At 47.9% G+C, this 11,943-nt stretch overlaps 2 protein-coding genes across 2 annotated transcripts; one reads left to right on the top strand and one right to left on the bottom strand.

Annotated features, from left to right (window-relative positions):
• The first annotated feature begins 1,671 nt into the window (after window positions 1–1,671).
• On the top strand, window positions 1,672–7,322 carry LOC120956647 (insulin-like peptide receptor). Its single transcript, XM_040378296.2, has 5 exons — window positions 1,672–2,668; window positions 3,036–3,116; window positions 3,188–3,356; window positions 3,415–3,535; window positions 3,606–7,322. The coding sequence occupies exons 1-5, from the start codon at window positions 2,540–2,542 to the stop codon at window positions 5,965–5,967; spliced, it is 2,862 nt and encodes a 953-aa protein (XP_040234230.2). The 5' UTR covers window positions 1,672–2,539; the 3' UTR covers window positions 5,968–7,322.
• A 32-nt stretch (window positions 7,323–7,354) lies between these two features.
• Window positions 7,355–11,943, bottom strand: LOC120956644 (phenoloxidase-activating factor 1-like). Its single transcript, XM_040378290.2, has 5 exons — window positions 11,338–11,943; window positions 9,923–10,330; window positions 9,471–9,579; window positions 8,188–8,372; window positions 7,355–7,923 (listed from the first exon to the last, which is right to left on the bottom strand). Exons 1-5 carry the CDS (start codon window positions 11,450–11,452, stop codon window positions 7,502–7,504), a joined length of 1,239 nt encoding a protein of 412 aa, XP_040234224.2. The 5' UTR covers window positions 11,453–11,943; the 3' UTR covers window positions 7,355–7,501.

Here is an 11,943-nt window from a genome sequence, read left to right on the forward strand (position 1 = left end):
TGGTCTGTGACGTTCTCTTAGTCCTTCTTTCTGCTGCTTCTTCCACACTGAGCCTTTTTCTTCTTTGCGCAAAATAGTAGGATTTCACCCAATCTGTGTAGATTTGATTTTCTTTGGAATGCTCATTAACTTACAGCGTTGACCCAATTACAGTTGAGCTACGTGCCAAAACCAAATCTATTCTCACAAAACGCATAGCTCTTCCGATGCGCATTCGGTGTGTTTTGCGCATTCTGCATGTGTGTGTGTGTGTGTGTGTGTGTAACTGAGTATCCCAACTATTTGCATCTGAAGACGGAACCTAACCGCCCCGCGGGCCATTGGTTACTCATCGATTGTAGTGCTGAGCAGCATGAATAGAAATGGGAGAAGCTTTAGTTCATTTGGCTCCCTTTTACACACCTGTATGTGTGTGTTTTTCTTCTTCCTCTTCTTCTTCAACGGTGCACTATGGCTAGACATGATCAATCTTGGCCATAGTCTCTCTACCTCTCCGTCTACAAACACACACGCGCATTCTATCTCTCCTCCCGCCGGTTGCAAGTCGACCACTTTGTGATTGTGTGTGTTCGAGCAGCTAATAATTCAATTAGACATAATTGTTGATCGACTTCTCGAGATTGGTTCACCTTTGCCGGGAGAAAGAATCATCACCCGCCCAGCACCCCCATCGCGGCGCGCCTGTGTGTGCGTAAACGGTTGAACACGCGCCTACCCCGACCGGCGGGCGTGCATGCATGCCATCCAGTCCAGTCTTGAAGCTCGCGCCGAGAACAGGCGCGCCTACTTTGCCTTTGCTCTCAGCAGTACGCTACCGTCTCGAGTTGCTCTGTGTTTGTGTGTGTGTGTGTGTGTGTGTGTGTGTGTGTGTGTGTGTGTGTGTGTCTAATTTCCTCCCTTGCTGCTCTCCCGCCTGTGGTGCGTAGTGCAGTGCGGCGGAGCAATGGCATTGTGGTGGAAAGTGTTTTCCCTCGCAACCATGTGGTTGCTTGCTGCTGCCCAAAATCACAACCCCACAATGTCGCGAATGGTGCGTGACGCAATCGAAGCAGGCGGTAACGGCCAACGATCAATCTCGACGACGACTGTAAGCTCGAACACCAGCACCACCACCGCGCCCGATACGACGACGGACGATGGTGATCCGCGCTGCACCAACGTGGACATCCGGAACGATCTGCGGCGCCTGAAGCAGATCGAAAACTGCACCGTAATCAATGGCTTCCTGCAGATGGTGCTGATCGAGCGCGTGCCGAGCGAGGAGTTTGAAAAGTACAGCTGCAAGCACCTGAGGTGCGTATGGTTTGGGGGTTGGTTTTTGTTTTATTTTGTTTCAGTGCGCGAGTGCATGCGTTCTATTAGCGTGTTGCATTTGACATTGGAGGTCATCGAATCGAATGGAAGAAGGTTAGATCCAGTGGTGGTAATTTGTAACCTGCTGCCAATAGTGATCTGCGTCTTCAGTGCTCGCTCTCTTGCTCTCTCTCTCTCTCTCTCTCTCATTCTCCAGTACGATATTAGTGGTTGTTTAGAACGCATCATGGCAAGCCATGTAATAGTCGTGTCGCGAAGCCGACTCTTCTCATGTGCAGTGTGTGTGGTGCTGTCAGGTTATGCAATAATGCACAGTCATCTCTCACCTTCTCTTTCCATATCTCTCTACATACCATAGCAAACCGGTCAGATATATTCAACTCGTTTAGCTCTCCCGATAGAATTAGCTGTATATATAATAACAACCGGTACGGTTTGAAGATAAGAATGGTTCGTTATAAAAAAGTAAACGTTTTCTCAATCAAAAGCATACAATCGCAACTATGCTTAGCTGGCAAGCACATCGATGAATCATCAATTAACACTACCTACTAGCTACTAACTACTACTTATCGTGACACCTTCCCCACACGTGCGTGGTGTACATCGGTTTTATAAGTGATAAATGTGATACATAATACAGCATACATAATTCTAAACAAAAGGAAAGACAGGTTTAAAATTGAGACGACAGGGCAAAGGGTGTGCACTACTATTGATAGCGTGTTTGCTGCGTGTGTAAGTGGCGGTAGTGTAAGATAGCGAAGATGTAAAAGAAAGATAAAAAAAAAAACAAACAATCATGTACACTATTAGAGAAAGATGGAAAGAGGGCGTATACGGTGCCGCCGCGGTTTTGCGAACCATCAAGGTTAAGCTCTAGGCGGAAGAAATTTATATGAAATTGTGCACACCCCACAAGCAGAGGGATGGTGGTAGTTTGTAGTGAGTGTCGTGTCTGTGTGCGGTTCAAATCACCCCAAAAATACGGGTGAGGACATTGTTTTTTACTCGAACCACGATGGCAAAAACCGTGCAGAACTGCAAATGAATCGAAAAATAAAAGTATAAATCCCTTTATGTGTAAATGTATGCGCATTTGGGTTGTTTTTTTTTATTATGATTTTGTTTTCTATTACGAAACATGGGGACGAGGAAATGCTCATCTCCGGAAGATTTCTAATCAAACGCACGTCCATTAAACCACAGAGAAGTAACGGGGTACATGCTGTTCTTTCGCGTCATCAATCTCGTGACGCTGCGGCGACTATTTCCGCAGCTGGCGGTCATCCGCGGGCAGCAGCTGATCGGCAACTATGCGCTGGTGTTTTACTACATGGAGAACATGATCGAGGTAGGCGCGTGAACATGTTATTTTTTTCAGTACATTAAACTAATCTCTCTCTCTCTCTCTCTTTCTCCTTCTCCACTCTATTTCTCTCTCTTTCTATCTTTTTATCTCTCTCTTTCTGTTTCTCTCTCTCTTTCTGTTTCTTTATCTCTTTCTGTTTGTCTCTCTCTGTCTCTGTTTCTCTTTCTGTTTCTCTTTCTCTTTCTTTTTCTCTCTCTTTCTCTTTATCTTTTTCCCTCTCTTTCTTTTTCTTTCTCTCTCTCTCTCTCTCTTCCTCTCTCTCTCTCTCTCTTCCTCTCTCTCTTTCTATCTCTCTTTCTCCCCCTCCAACTCTTTCTCTCTCTTTTTTCGCTCTCTTCACCTTGGCCAGCTTGGACTGAAGAACCTGGTAGCGATCCAGCGCGGCTTCGTGTACACACTGCACTGCCCTCAGCTATGCCATCTAGATACGGTAAGGTCGGAACGGGGGTTCGTCGCTTAGGAAAGTCTTCTTTCCTTTATACTTGCTTTTCGCCTGCTTAGATTGATTGGGCCGCTATCAGTGGCCTGGAGAATGGTACGAAAAGCCAGAACTCGTTCGAACCGCCCAAATCGGTGTGCAACAACTCGACGGTGTGCCGGGCCTGCGTACCGACCTACTGCTGGGGCAGCGAAAGCTGCCAAAAGTTCTACAACGGCTACAATTTTAATGGTGAGTTGTGATTTGTAGCCATTGTAGAAGCTAATTGATGGGTTGCGTTCCGTTTTAGGTCGTATCAAGTGTCACCCTCAGTGCCTGGGAGGGTGTACTGGAACGTCCGCGACCGAGTGTAAGGTGTGTCGGGGTTGGAAGGAAGGCAAACGATGCGTCGAACAGTGTTCCGCTGATCGGTAGGTAGTTGACCCGGTGTGTGTGTATGTGACTTTTACATTAAACTAACTTTCCCGCTTGTATTTGTAGCCTACTGTACCGCCCAACGAAGCGCTGCATCACGAAGGAAACCTGCCTGGAACGGAGCGGGCTACTGTACCAGAACGAGTGTGTGCTCGAGTGCCCGGCCGGCTACAGTACGACCAACGTAGACCAGGAGCAGGCCGATTTTTCCGACCACAAGTGCTACCCCTGTCTGTACCGGTGCCCGAAGGTATGCGACGGCACCGAGATTATGTATCTGGCCGATGCCGATCGGATGCGCGGCTGCACGATCGTGAACGGTACGCTGCACATCCGGCTGAAGGAGGACCACCCGAACCTGGTCGACGAGCTGCGGAACGGGCTGAGCGATGTGGAGGAAATTATGGGCAATCTGAAGGTGTTCCGCTCCACCTTCATCCCGTCGCTCGAGTTTCTCGCCAACCTGCAGATCATCCACGGGGTGGACGTGAACGAGAACGCCAAGTTTTCGCTGATGGTGTACGAAAACAGCAACCTGCAGCGGCTGTGGAACTTTGAGCAGAAAACGAACCTCCGGCTGGACAACGGCGGCATGTACTTCGCCAACAACAAGCTGCTGTGCGGTGCGCAAATCAAGCTGCTGCGCCGCATCACCGACTACAACAATGCGAGCGACACGATCGACTGGAGCTCGAACGGGTACATGCAAGCGTGCAACGTGCAAACGTTCCACGTCCGCGCGTCTGTCCTGTCGAGCCGGAACGCGACGCTCTACTGGCGGAACGAGCCCAACATCAAGACGCACCACCGGCTGACGGGCTACCTGGTCCACTGCATCCGCACGGAGGTGGACCGCTCGCCGTACGAGGACCGGGAGCTCTGCTCCAAGTTTGGCTGGAAGTCGCGGCTGGTGCCGCTGGAGGGCGTCAGCATCGAGGGCAGCTACTACGCGTACCGTCTGACCCGGCTGAAGCCGTACACCCGGTACGGGTGCTACGTGCAGACGTACTACAACGAGTCGGTCAACAATGCGACCGACCCGGTGGGCATGTCCGACATGGTGTACTTCCGCACGGCCAAGGACCGGCCGACGTCGCCGCTGCGCGTGCACACGGCGCGCAAGAACGAGAGCGCGATCACGCTCGCCTGGGCGATACTGGCGTCCGAGCAGGGCATGGTGTCGCTGTACCAGGTGGACGTGTTCCTGCAGCCGGACGAGGTGGCCAAGTTCGACCGGCGCAACTACTGCACGCATCCGCATCAGGCGAGAAGCGTGCACAGTGAGCAGGCGCCGGGCGAGGGAAGCTGCACCCGGGACACGTGCTGGGGCTGCGATCAGCTCGAGTACGAACAGGAGCTGGAAGAGGAGGAGGAAGAGGAAGAGGATGAGGATGATGAGCTGACCACACCGGATGACTTTTTTGCCGAGCACACGTCGTCGGAGGATGGGGGTCGTATTGGAGGGCGCCGGAGGAAGCGTTCCACCGAACGGCATGGCCGCCGGCGGGTGGATGACTTTGAGACGAGCATGCTGAAGCTGCTCAAGGTGGCCGACAGGCACGAGGATCATTACGCGCGGCGTATGCGCCGCGACGCAGCAACGGAGATCGAGTTTGTGAATCGACTCTTTTACCACACCTTCACGACGGACAACTACGAGTACACGGTGGCGGGGCTGAGTCCGTTCACGCGCTACGTGTTCCAACTGTTTGCGTGCAGCGAGAACGATGCCGTGTACTGCAGCTCGTACAGTCTGTACACCGATCGGACCAACCCGTCGCCGTACGTCGATCGGGTTAATGTGAGCGTTGAAATGAAGGAGCAAGAGATGGCACCAACTGGCCCCGAACTGATGGCACCAAAAAACCACAGCTCCGAGGAAGGAAACACGACCGCCACCATCACCACCACAACGACGCCCCCTGTCTCGATCGTAAAGACGACGTACGGCGATCGTATCGTGCTGTACTTTCCCGAACCGACCGAAGTGAACGGTCTCACCGTGGCTTACCGCGTCGAGCGGGAAGTTATCAATGGGACGTACCTGAAGCGGCGCACGGATTGCTTCACGCGGCTGGAACACGAGCGCAACCAGTATCGCTACACAATCCAGGGCGTTACGCCCGGCGAGTATCTGCTTCGAGTGCAAGCGATCTCGCTAGCCGGTGCCGGCCCGTTCTCCGAATGGATGCTTGTGCGGGTACTTGAGCCATTGCCGCGGAAGGCGGTGGGCACTGGGAAAGGGTTGCGCGATGGATTGATTGCGCTGCTCGTGCTGCTACTGTTGGGCGGTGGTGGTGCGCTGGCGTTCTACTTTTGCCGGCGTCGTCGGCGAACGTTCCGGCGGGACGATAAGATACCGCTCGCCGTCAACGATGGCAATGAGATCAATCTGGACGATGGGTTTGTAAACTGCCCGTTGAAGTAGTAGCGCTCAGTTAACGCAAAGCCCAAAATGTGCCAAATAGGTCAATTGCATCTCACCAAAGTTTGATTGCCATTTTTTGCTAAACATTTAAGAGTGGAAGCGTTTCATCATTTAAGTAGCACACATAGGCAACCGTTTTACGAAGTAATAGGTAAATTCAAACATATTTTTAAGGTAAATTCAAACATATAATCGTCAAACTAACAAACGATCATTCTTAGAGGACAGTGACAGGACCTTTGCCAAACACAATGTTGCTTGGAGATTAGATAGGAACAAAATTATAATAAGCAATAAGAGACAAACAGGAAGAGGGAAACGACGAAAGACATGGTCGCCTTATTGCTAGGAATATTGCACATAAATCAGAAATGAAATCGATGTTCATCCAAACCACGCATCTCCCTAGCAGCAAGGACACATCTTGCGTATCCTCTTACCTGATACAAACAAGCCTTTTCCTAGATCTAGATCAACGCCCTACCATAAGTCCCACTAATAGACTAAACCTTTCTATTTCGTTACTTTATTGATTTTACCCATGGCAGGATCGTCACAGACTCGCGTATGAAAGGCTCTCGAGCGGTTTATACGGACTTACAAGCCCAAAACAAACCGCTATGACCACACTGAGTAGGTCATAACAACCAACGAGGAGAAAATTGTACAAAAAACATACAGCTAGATTGCTTTCTACAAATCAAAGACTTGTACCTTCATGTCAAATAGGGTTAATTAGCAATCACGCATCGGTTACCACAGTATACTCAAATTTTATTTTTTTTAAATTTTTGTATTAAAGTAAACAAATTTTATATTCAAACATGTATTGTAAGATACACGGTTTTCCAGGAGTTCTCATAGCTGTGGGACAGTTTATTAACACTATTTCTTACGTGAAATGTACGTAATATAATGGGAATTGGACTCTATGGCACTCCTGCTTGCCAAATCCAAGATTAAGATTTTCAAAAGCAGCCAGTTCAAAATAGGGGGCCATAAAGTCCATTTCCCTAAGGAATTCCTAAGGAGTTTGTCCAAATAGGGTGCCATAGAGTCCAATTTCCATCTTATGACGTTCACTTCCTATAAGAAAGAATCAAGGAAGTGTCCCACAACTATGAGAGACCCCTGGAAAACCCTGTAAACAATCAAAGACAAGCCAAAATAGGCATTTACATGAAACCAAATATTCAAATTCGAATGTCACAATGTGTGGGACGAATTGTATTCTTCCTTGATTTTGTTTTAAATATCATTCCTATTTTAGCATCCCTGTGAATGGCTCAATAGCGGACACCACTACTCTAGGGTAAAGTTAAATAAAATGTAGTTTTGCTCTATTTCTCCCCACAATAATTGATCGATTGATTGAACAGAAAGAACATTATTAAAATACGCATTTGCTCTTTATTTTCCATTTTTCTCGTGCACACCAACACAACACAACACAACACAACACAAACAAACAGTTTCAAAAACGACAGTATTTACAATGTAAAAGCTCCTTCAACTCTCCTCTCCGCCCCTCCCATCACACAAACACCTTCGGTGAGTTCGCCTCAATCCACGGCGCGTAGTGTGCGATCGAGGTGTACACGCTCGGCATGTTCAGTGCGCCGCACGTTTCCGCCCCGAACGACATAATGCCGATCTGGGCGTACCGGCCCTGGTCCCGTATGATCAGCGGTGCCCCACCGAACCCATGGCAAGCATCCCGTCCCTCCCCGCCCGCACACATCCACTCGCCATCGATCGATTGGGGCGACTGGAGCGCACCGGTTGAGGCGTACGCCCGTACGCACTTGTCCCACGACGTGAGCGGCACCTCGAGGCTCTGCAGCTCCGGCGATTTGGCGGCACTGGTCGACAGCTTGCCCCAGCCAATGATCTGTACCCGGCGGCCAACGGTCAGGTCCTGCTTGCGCGCATGAAGACATATCGGTTGCGCAGCGACTGGAAGAGATATGGGGAACGGTGAGCAACAAGTGAGTGGTGGGATGGTAGCGAAAAGATACAATTTCACGGTCAGTGAGCACCCTTGCGCCGCCGATCCCCCCCACTACGGATGAATTTGAATTTGATTTTTTTTCCCCCACGTGTGAATGACCCTCAAAACCAGAGAGGGCCACGGTCGGGGCCACGTGACCACCCCACGTTTTTAAGCGACCAAATTCGAAACAAACAAAAACAAAACATGGCACAGAAAGGTGTACTTACCGGAGTAGTTGATGGGCGTGCGGAGTATTAGCAGCGCAATGTCATGATGGTACTGGCCCTCGATGTAGTCCGGATGGACGATGATCTGGCTGACGGCATGGTTGATCGCTACCGGTGCACAGAATCCGGTACTTCCGCAATCCGGATCGGTGCGCGTATCGTAGTCGCCCACCCGCACCGATGAGCTGTGGGAGAGAATGATCATTAAGGAGAGGAGGGTTGGTAGGAGGATGGATGTAGAACAAGTTGAATTGCAAATGAAACGTAACGCGAAGCTAATAGCCAACTAGAAATAGACGAATCCACACATTGCATGTGAAAAGAAAGGTCGCACAGTAAATTTGTTTCCGACCGGTTGGGCTATGGTGGTGGCTACAGCGCACAAACATGTCATTAGGCAAGCGACATTAGTCAAGAGAGACATTAAGAGAAGGGATTTTCCCATAGAGCATTAAAAAAAAAATAGGGAAAGGGAGAATTGGATAACAATTTGAAAAACAAGCTTACGCAACCAGCTATAATATCAGTCATTTTTGGTGCCGTGACTAGGATGCAAAGGAACGGTTGCTTTGGGATGGCAACATTGCTAGGGACTGTAAACCCCTGCCTACTTTGTTGTTATGGATCTTCTAATGGGAGAAATCTAACTCGATTCCAACAAGCAGTATTCGAGTTTAGAACTCGTTTCGAATCTTATCTTATTTGATTGTATTTTTTTTAGATGCCGATCCATCAAATATTACGTATTTACGGAAATCTTTACTACTTCCTATAGAAACCACCGTAGCGTTAACACTTTTCCATATAAATTTTCAACTCGGCACAGAATCATCTCGATTGTCAGAACAGAGCAGGCCTGAATATAAGCCATTTTTGGTGCCGTGACTAGGATGCTATGAAATATTGCAGCGACGGTTGCTATGGAGTGAAAATTATGAACCCCCACTCTGTTGCTCTAATGCTTCTAGTCGACTAGCCGGCAATAATTAAACTCACAAATGGTGGACGCGCAGGCTCGAAAAAAGCAACGTGGTTAACAATTAACGGGGCTTTTTTTCAATGAAAACAAAAAACTGCACACTCATTCGGACAGGATATGACAGTCATTGGGTTTGCAAATTTACCACTGTACTTCTGTGCACTTTGACGCATTTTTTTGTATAGATGGGAGAAAGTTGTGTGCGAAACTCATCGTAGCAGGCGGTGGAAAAAACAAAAATCGCATCGGTCGGTTGACGTGTTGACGTGCGCGAGACAATCGGGTTCGTCGCTTGTATACTTACAGCCGGTGACTTTCCGCCTTGGCCAGGGCACAGTGGGCCGACGTAAGAACGATCTGGCGCGCAATGATGGAGCCGGAGCAGGGGAAGATAAACGTCCCGGTTTTGGTATCTGTCGAGAGGGAAAGCAGTCCGAACGATTAGCGCGGGTCGAAGAACAGCAACGAGGGGGGCAACAAACGTCAGCAGTAGGTGAGTTAATGTGTGTGCGTGTGTGTGCATTGTTGTTGCAACCATTAAACGGTCCAGATTGCCGTATCTCTGGCCTACGATCTGTGATGATTCGGATGAGTGTCTCTATCGTTTCATGGTTGAAGTTCACCTAATTAGAATAAATGTGCGACAGTTTACAAGCGAAAGGAAGGGGCGGACCCAACTCGGGGCGGCCTTGCGTGCTGTGTTGTCTGTGCGTGTGCATGTTGGCGAGGTCGTCCAATGAAAAAAAAAAAACGTACTTTTGAATCCGATCCGAGCGACGAACGGGTACGCCCCGAGCCCGTTGTAAAAGTCGCCCTGCACGATACTCTTCCCACAGGCCGCCGGTGCCCGCTGGTCGTTGAACGTGGGCGAGGTGACGACGCGCGGGCAGCATACGTGCGGCTCGTACTCGTTCACGCCGCAGGAAAGCGAAAAATCACCCCGATAGCACTGGCGCGAGATCTCTAGCAGCAGCTCGGGACATTCGGCAAGCGGTACGCACTCGGTCAGCCCGGGACAGCTGACCCGGTAGAGGGCTTTCGATTGCTGTTTCTGGCCGGCGGATGTCGTTTCGGCTGAGGGGGAGGGTAGCTCGTCGTAGGTGATGGGGAGCGAGCGGGCCACGGTATTGCTGCCGGACGTTTCGCTTTCCTCGATGGTGTGTGCTGGAAGGGGGAGTTTTTTTTGTTTGGACGAGAATATTTATTAGAATAAATATTTTTGTTTGTAAATGAAACTAAAATTAAAATTAAATTAATTTAAATTATAATGATTTTTCCAAAACAGGATCACCCCAGAAAGCTTATAAATATTCAGATATCAATTGGAACTCATAATCATGTTTGCATACTGCTTTAATTTTCTAACTGCATTTATGGAACGCAATTCCAATTTGATGAAAAAAATCAATCGAGAGAGGCATTTGAAATCGAAGCAGGCGTCAAATCAACTTATCAACCCTTGAAGATGACTTAAATATGCTGAGAAAATTAGAGTATATTCTCAAACGATTAGTGCAGGTAAGTGAGTGATAAAAAGAAAATAATAATTAATCCAACAGTTTTCTTTTATCTCGCATGTTTCAGTTTGATTAATGTAGTTTTGTAGGTATGATCTTTTGAATGTTTTTTGTTCTTCTTTTCATTAATTTTAATCCAAATTTTCATTGATTCATTAGTTCATTTCAATTCAAAACTGTCAAATTATCGTTCTCGATCCCGATTCCTCGCTAGAATTTGTATGTCGAGCACAAAAGGCTTGAATCGTTTTTCCGATCGACAGATCACGTAGACGGTATTTCATGGGGAAAATTCGACATATTTCTATGGAAACGTCCTAAACTACGTCCTAAACTACTAAAGTGGGGTTGTTTAATGGCAAATTAAACCATTTTTTCTTAACAATTTTAAACTTGACGTTGAAACATCTCGATTATAAGTAGAGTAATAAGCCTGATACAATTTTAATTGATTTCTCAATCTTGTACAACTTCTCGGACATACTTTTTACTTATGCAAACTGCAACAGATACTGCTTAAACATTATATTTTATATGTCTATACTGTAGGTCTTATTCTATAAATTTCTTCAAAAATTAATCTCTATTTAAAATTACATTAAATTCTAACCATAATTGCCTTAACACTCAACATTCAATGAGTGCTATCATTACCATTGCTAAGCCACGTAAAGCACAACACCGCACAGAACAAAGTCCTACTCCTAACGGACCAACAGCAGTTGTTAGCCCTCATCATCATACTAAAGCAGCTTTTCCTGTTCCGCATATTTTATCGTTCTATATAAAAAAACCTCTAATCACATTCACTAGCAAAAAAAAGGTTAACTTCTACCACAATAAACTTTTTCTAACTTCACTTCCGACTGAAATGTGAACGTGAACTTCACTTCAGCAAGAGCACTCTTAGCCCATCCGTTTGTGGACCGGTTTTTCACCACACATTCGCTCGTCTGCACATGCAAATCACAACTGACGACGCGGGTGTAACGTTTTTCCAGCCCACCAAAATGCGCGACCTAGCCTAGTGGGTGGATGGGTGGGTGCGTACCCATGTGTGTGTGTGTGTGTGTGTCACTCGGTGTCGATCCGTATGGTCAGTCAGCCGTCAGTGAGACAAACGCGTAATGGACGGTGGCGGACGGGTGATGTCTTCTTTCCCTTCCCTGTGCGGTGTGTGAGGTAGCGAATGCGAATTTTCACTCTCATTTTCCAGCATCATTCTACGCCTCGTTGGTTCGTGGTAACCCTTGGTATGGC

This window comes from Anopheles coluzzii, chromosome 3 (assembly GCF_943734685.1).
Source record: "Anopheles coluzzii chromosome 3, AcolN3, whole genome shotgun sequence".
NCBI lineage: Eukaryota > Metazoa > Arthropoda > Insecta > Diptera > Culicidae > Anopheles > Anopheles coluzzii.

Bases quoted from the DNA above. Each gene is read 5' to 3' on its own strand.
- LOC120956647 (XM_040378296.2), top strand. From the start codon at position 2,540: ATGCTGTTCTTTCGCGTCATCAATCTCGTGACGCTGCGGCGACTATTT. The intron at 2,669-3,035 runs GTAGGCGCGTGA...CACCTTGGCCAG, and splicing joins ACATGGAGAACATGATCGAG to CTTGGACTGAAGAACCTGGT. The intron at 3,357-3,414 runs GTGAGTTGTGAT...GTTCCGTTTTAG, and splicing joins CAACGGCTACAATTTTAATG to GTCGTATCAAGTGTCACCCT.
- LOC120956644 (XM_040378290.2), bottom strand. From the start codon at position 11,452: ATGCGGAACAGGAAAAGCTGCTTTAGTATGATGATGAGGGCTAACAAC. The intron at 9,580-9,922 runs GTACGTTTTTTT...CCCTCTCGACAG, and splicing joins CGCTCGGATCGGATTCAAAA to ATACCAAAACCGGGACGTTT. The intron at 8,373-9,470 runs GTAAGTATACAA...TCTCTCCCACAG, and splicing joins AAGGCGGAAAGTCACCGGCT to CTCATCGGTGCGGGTGGGCG.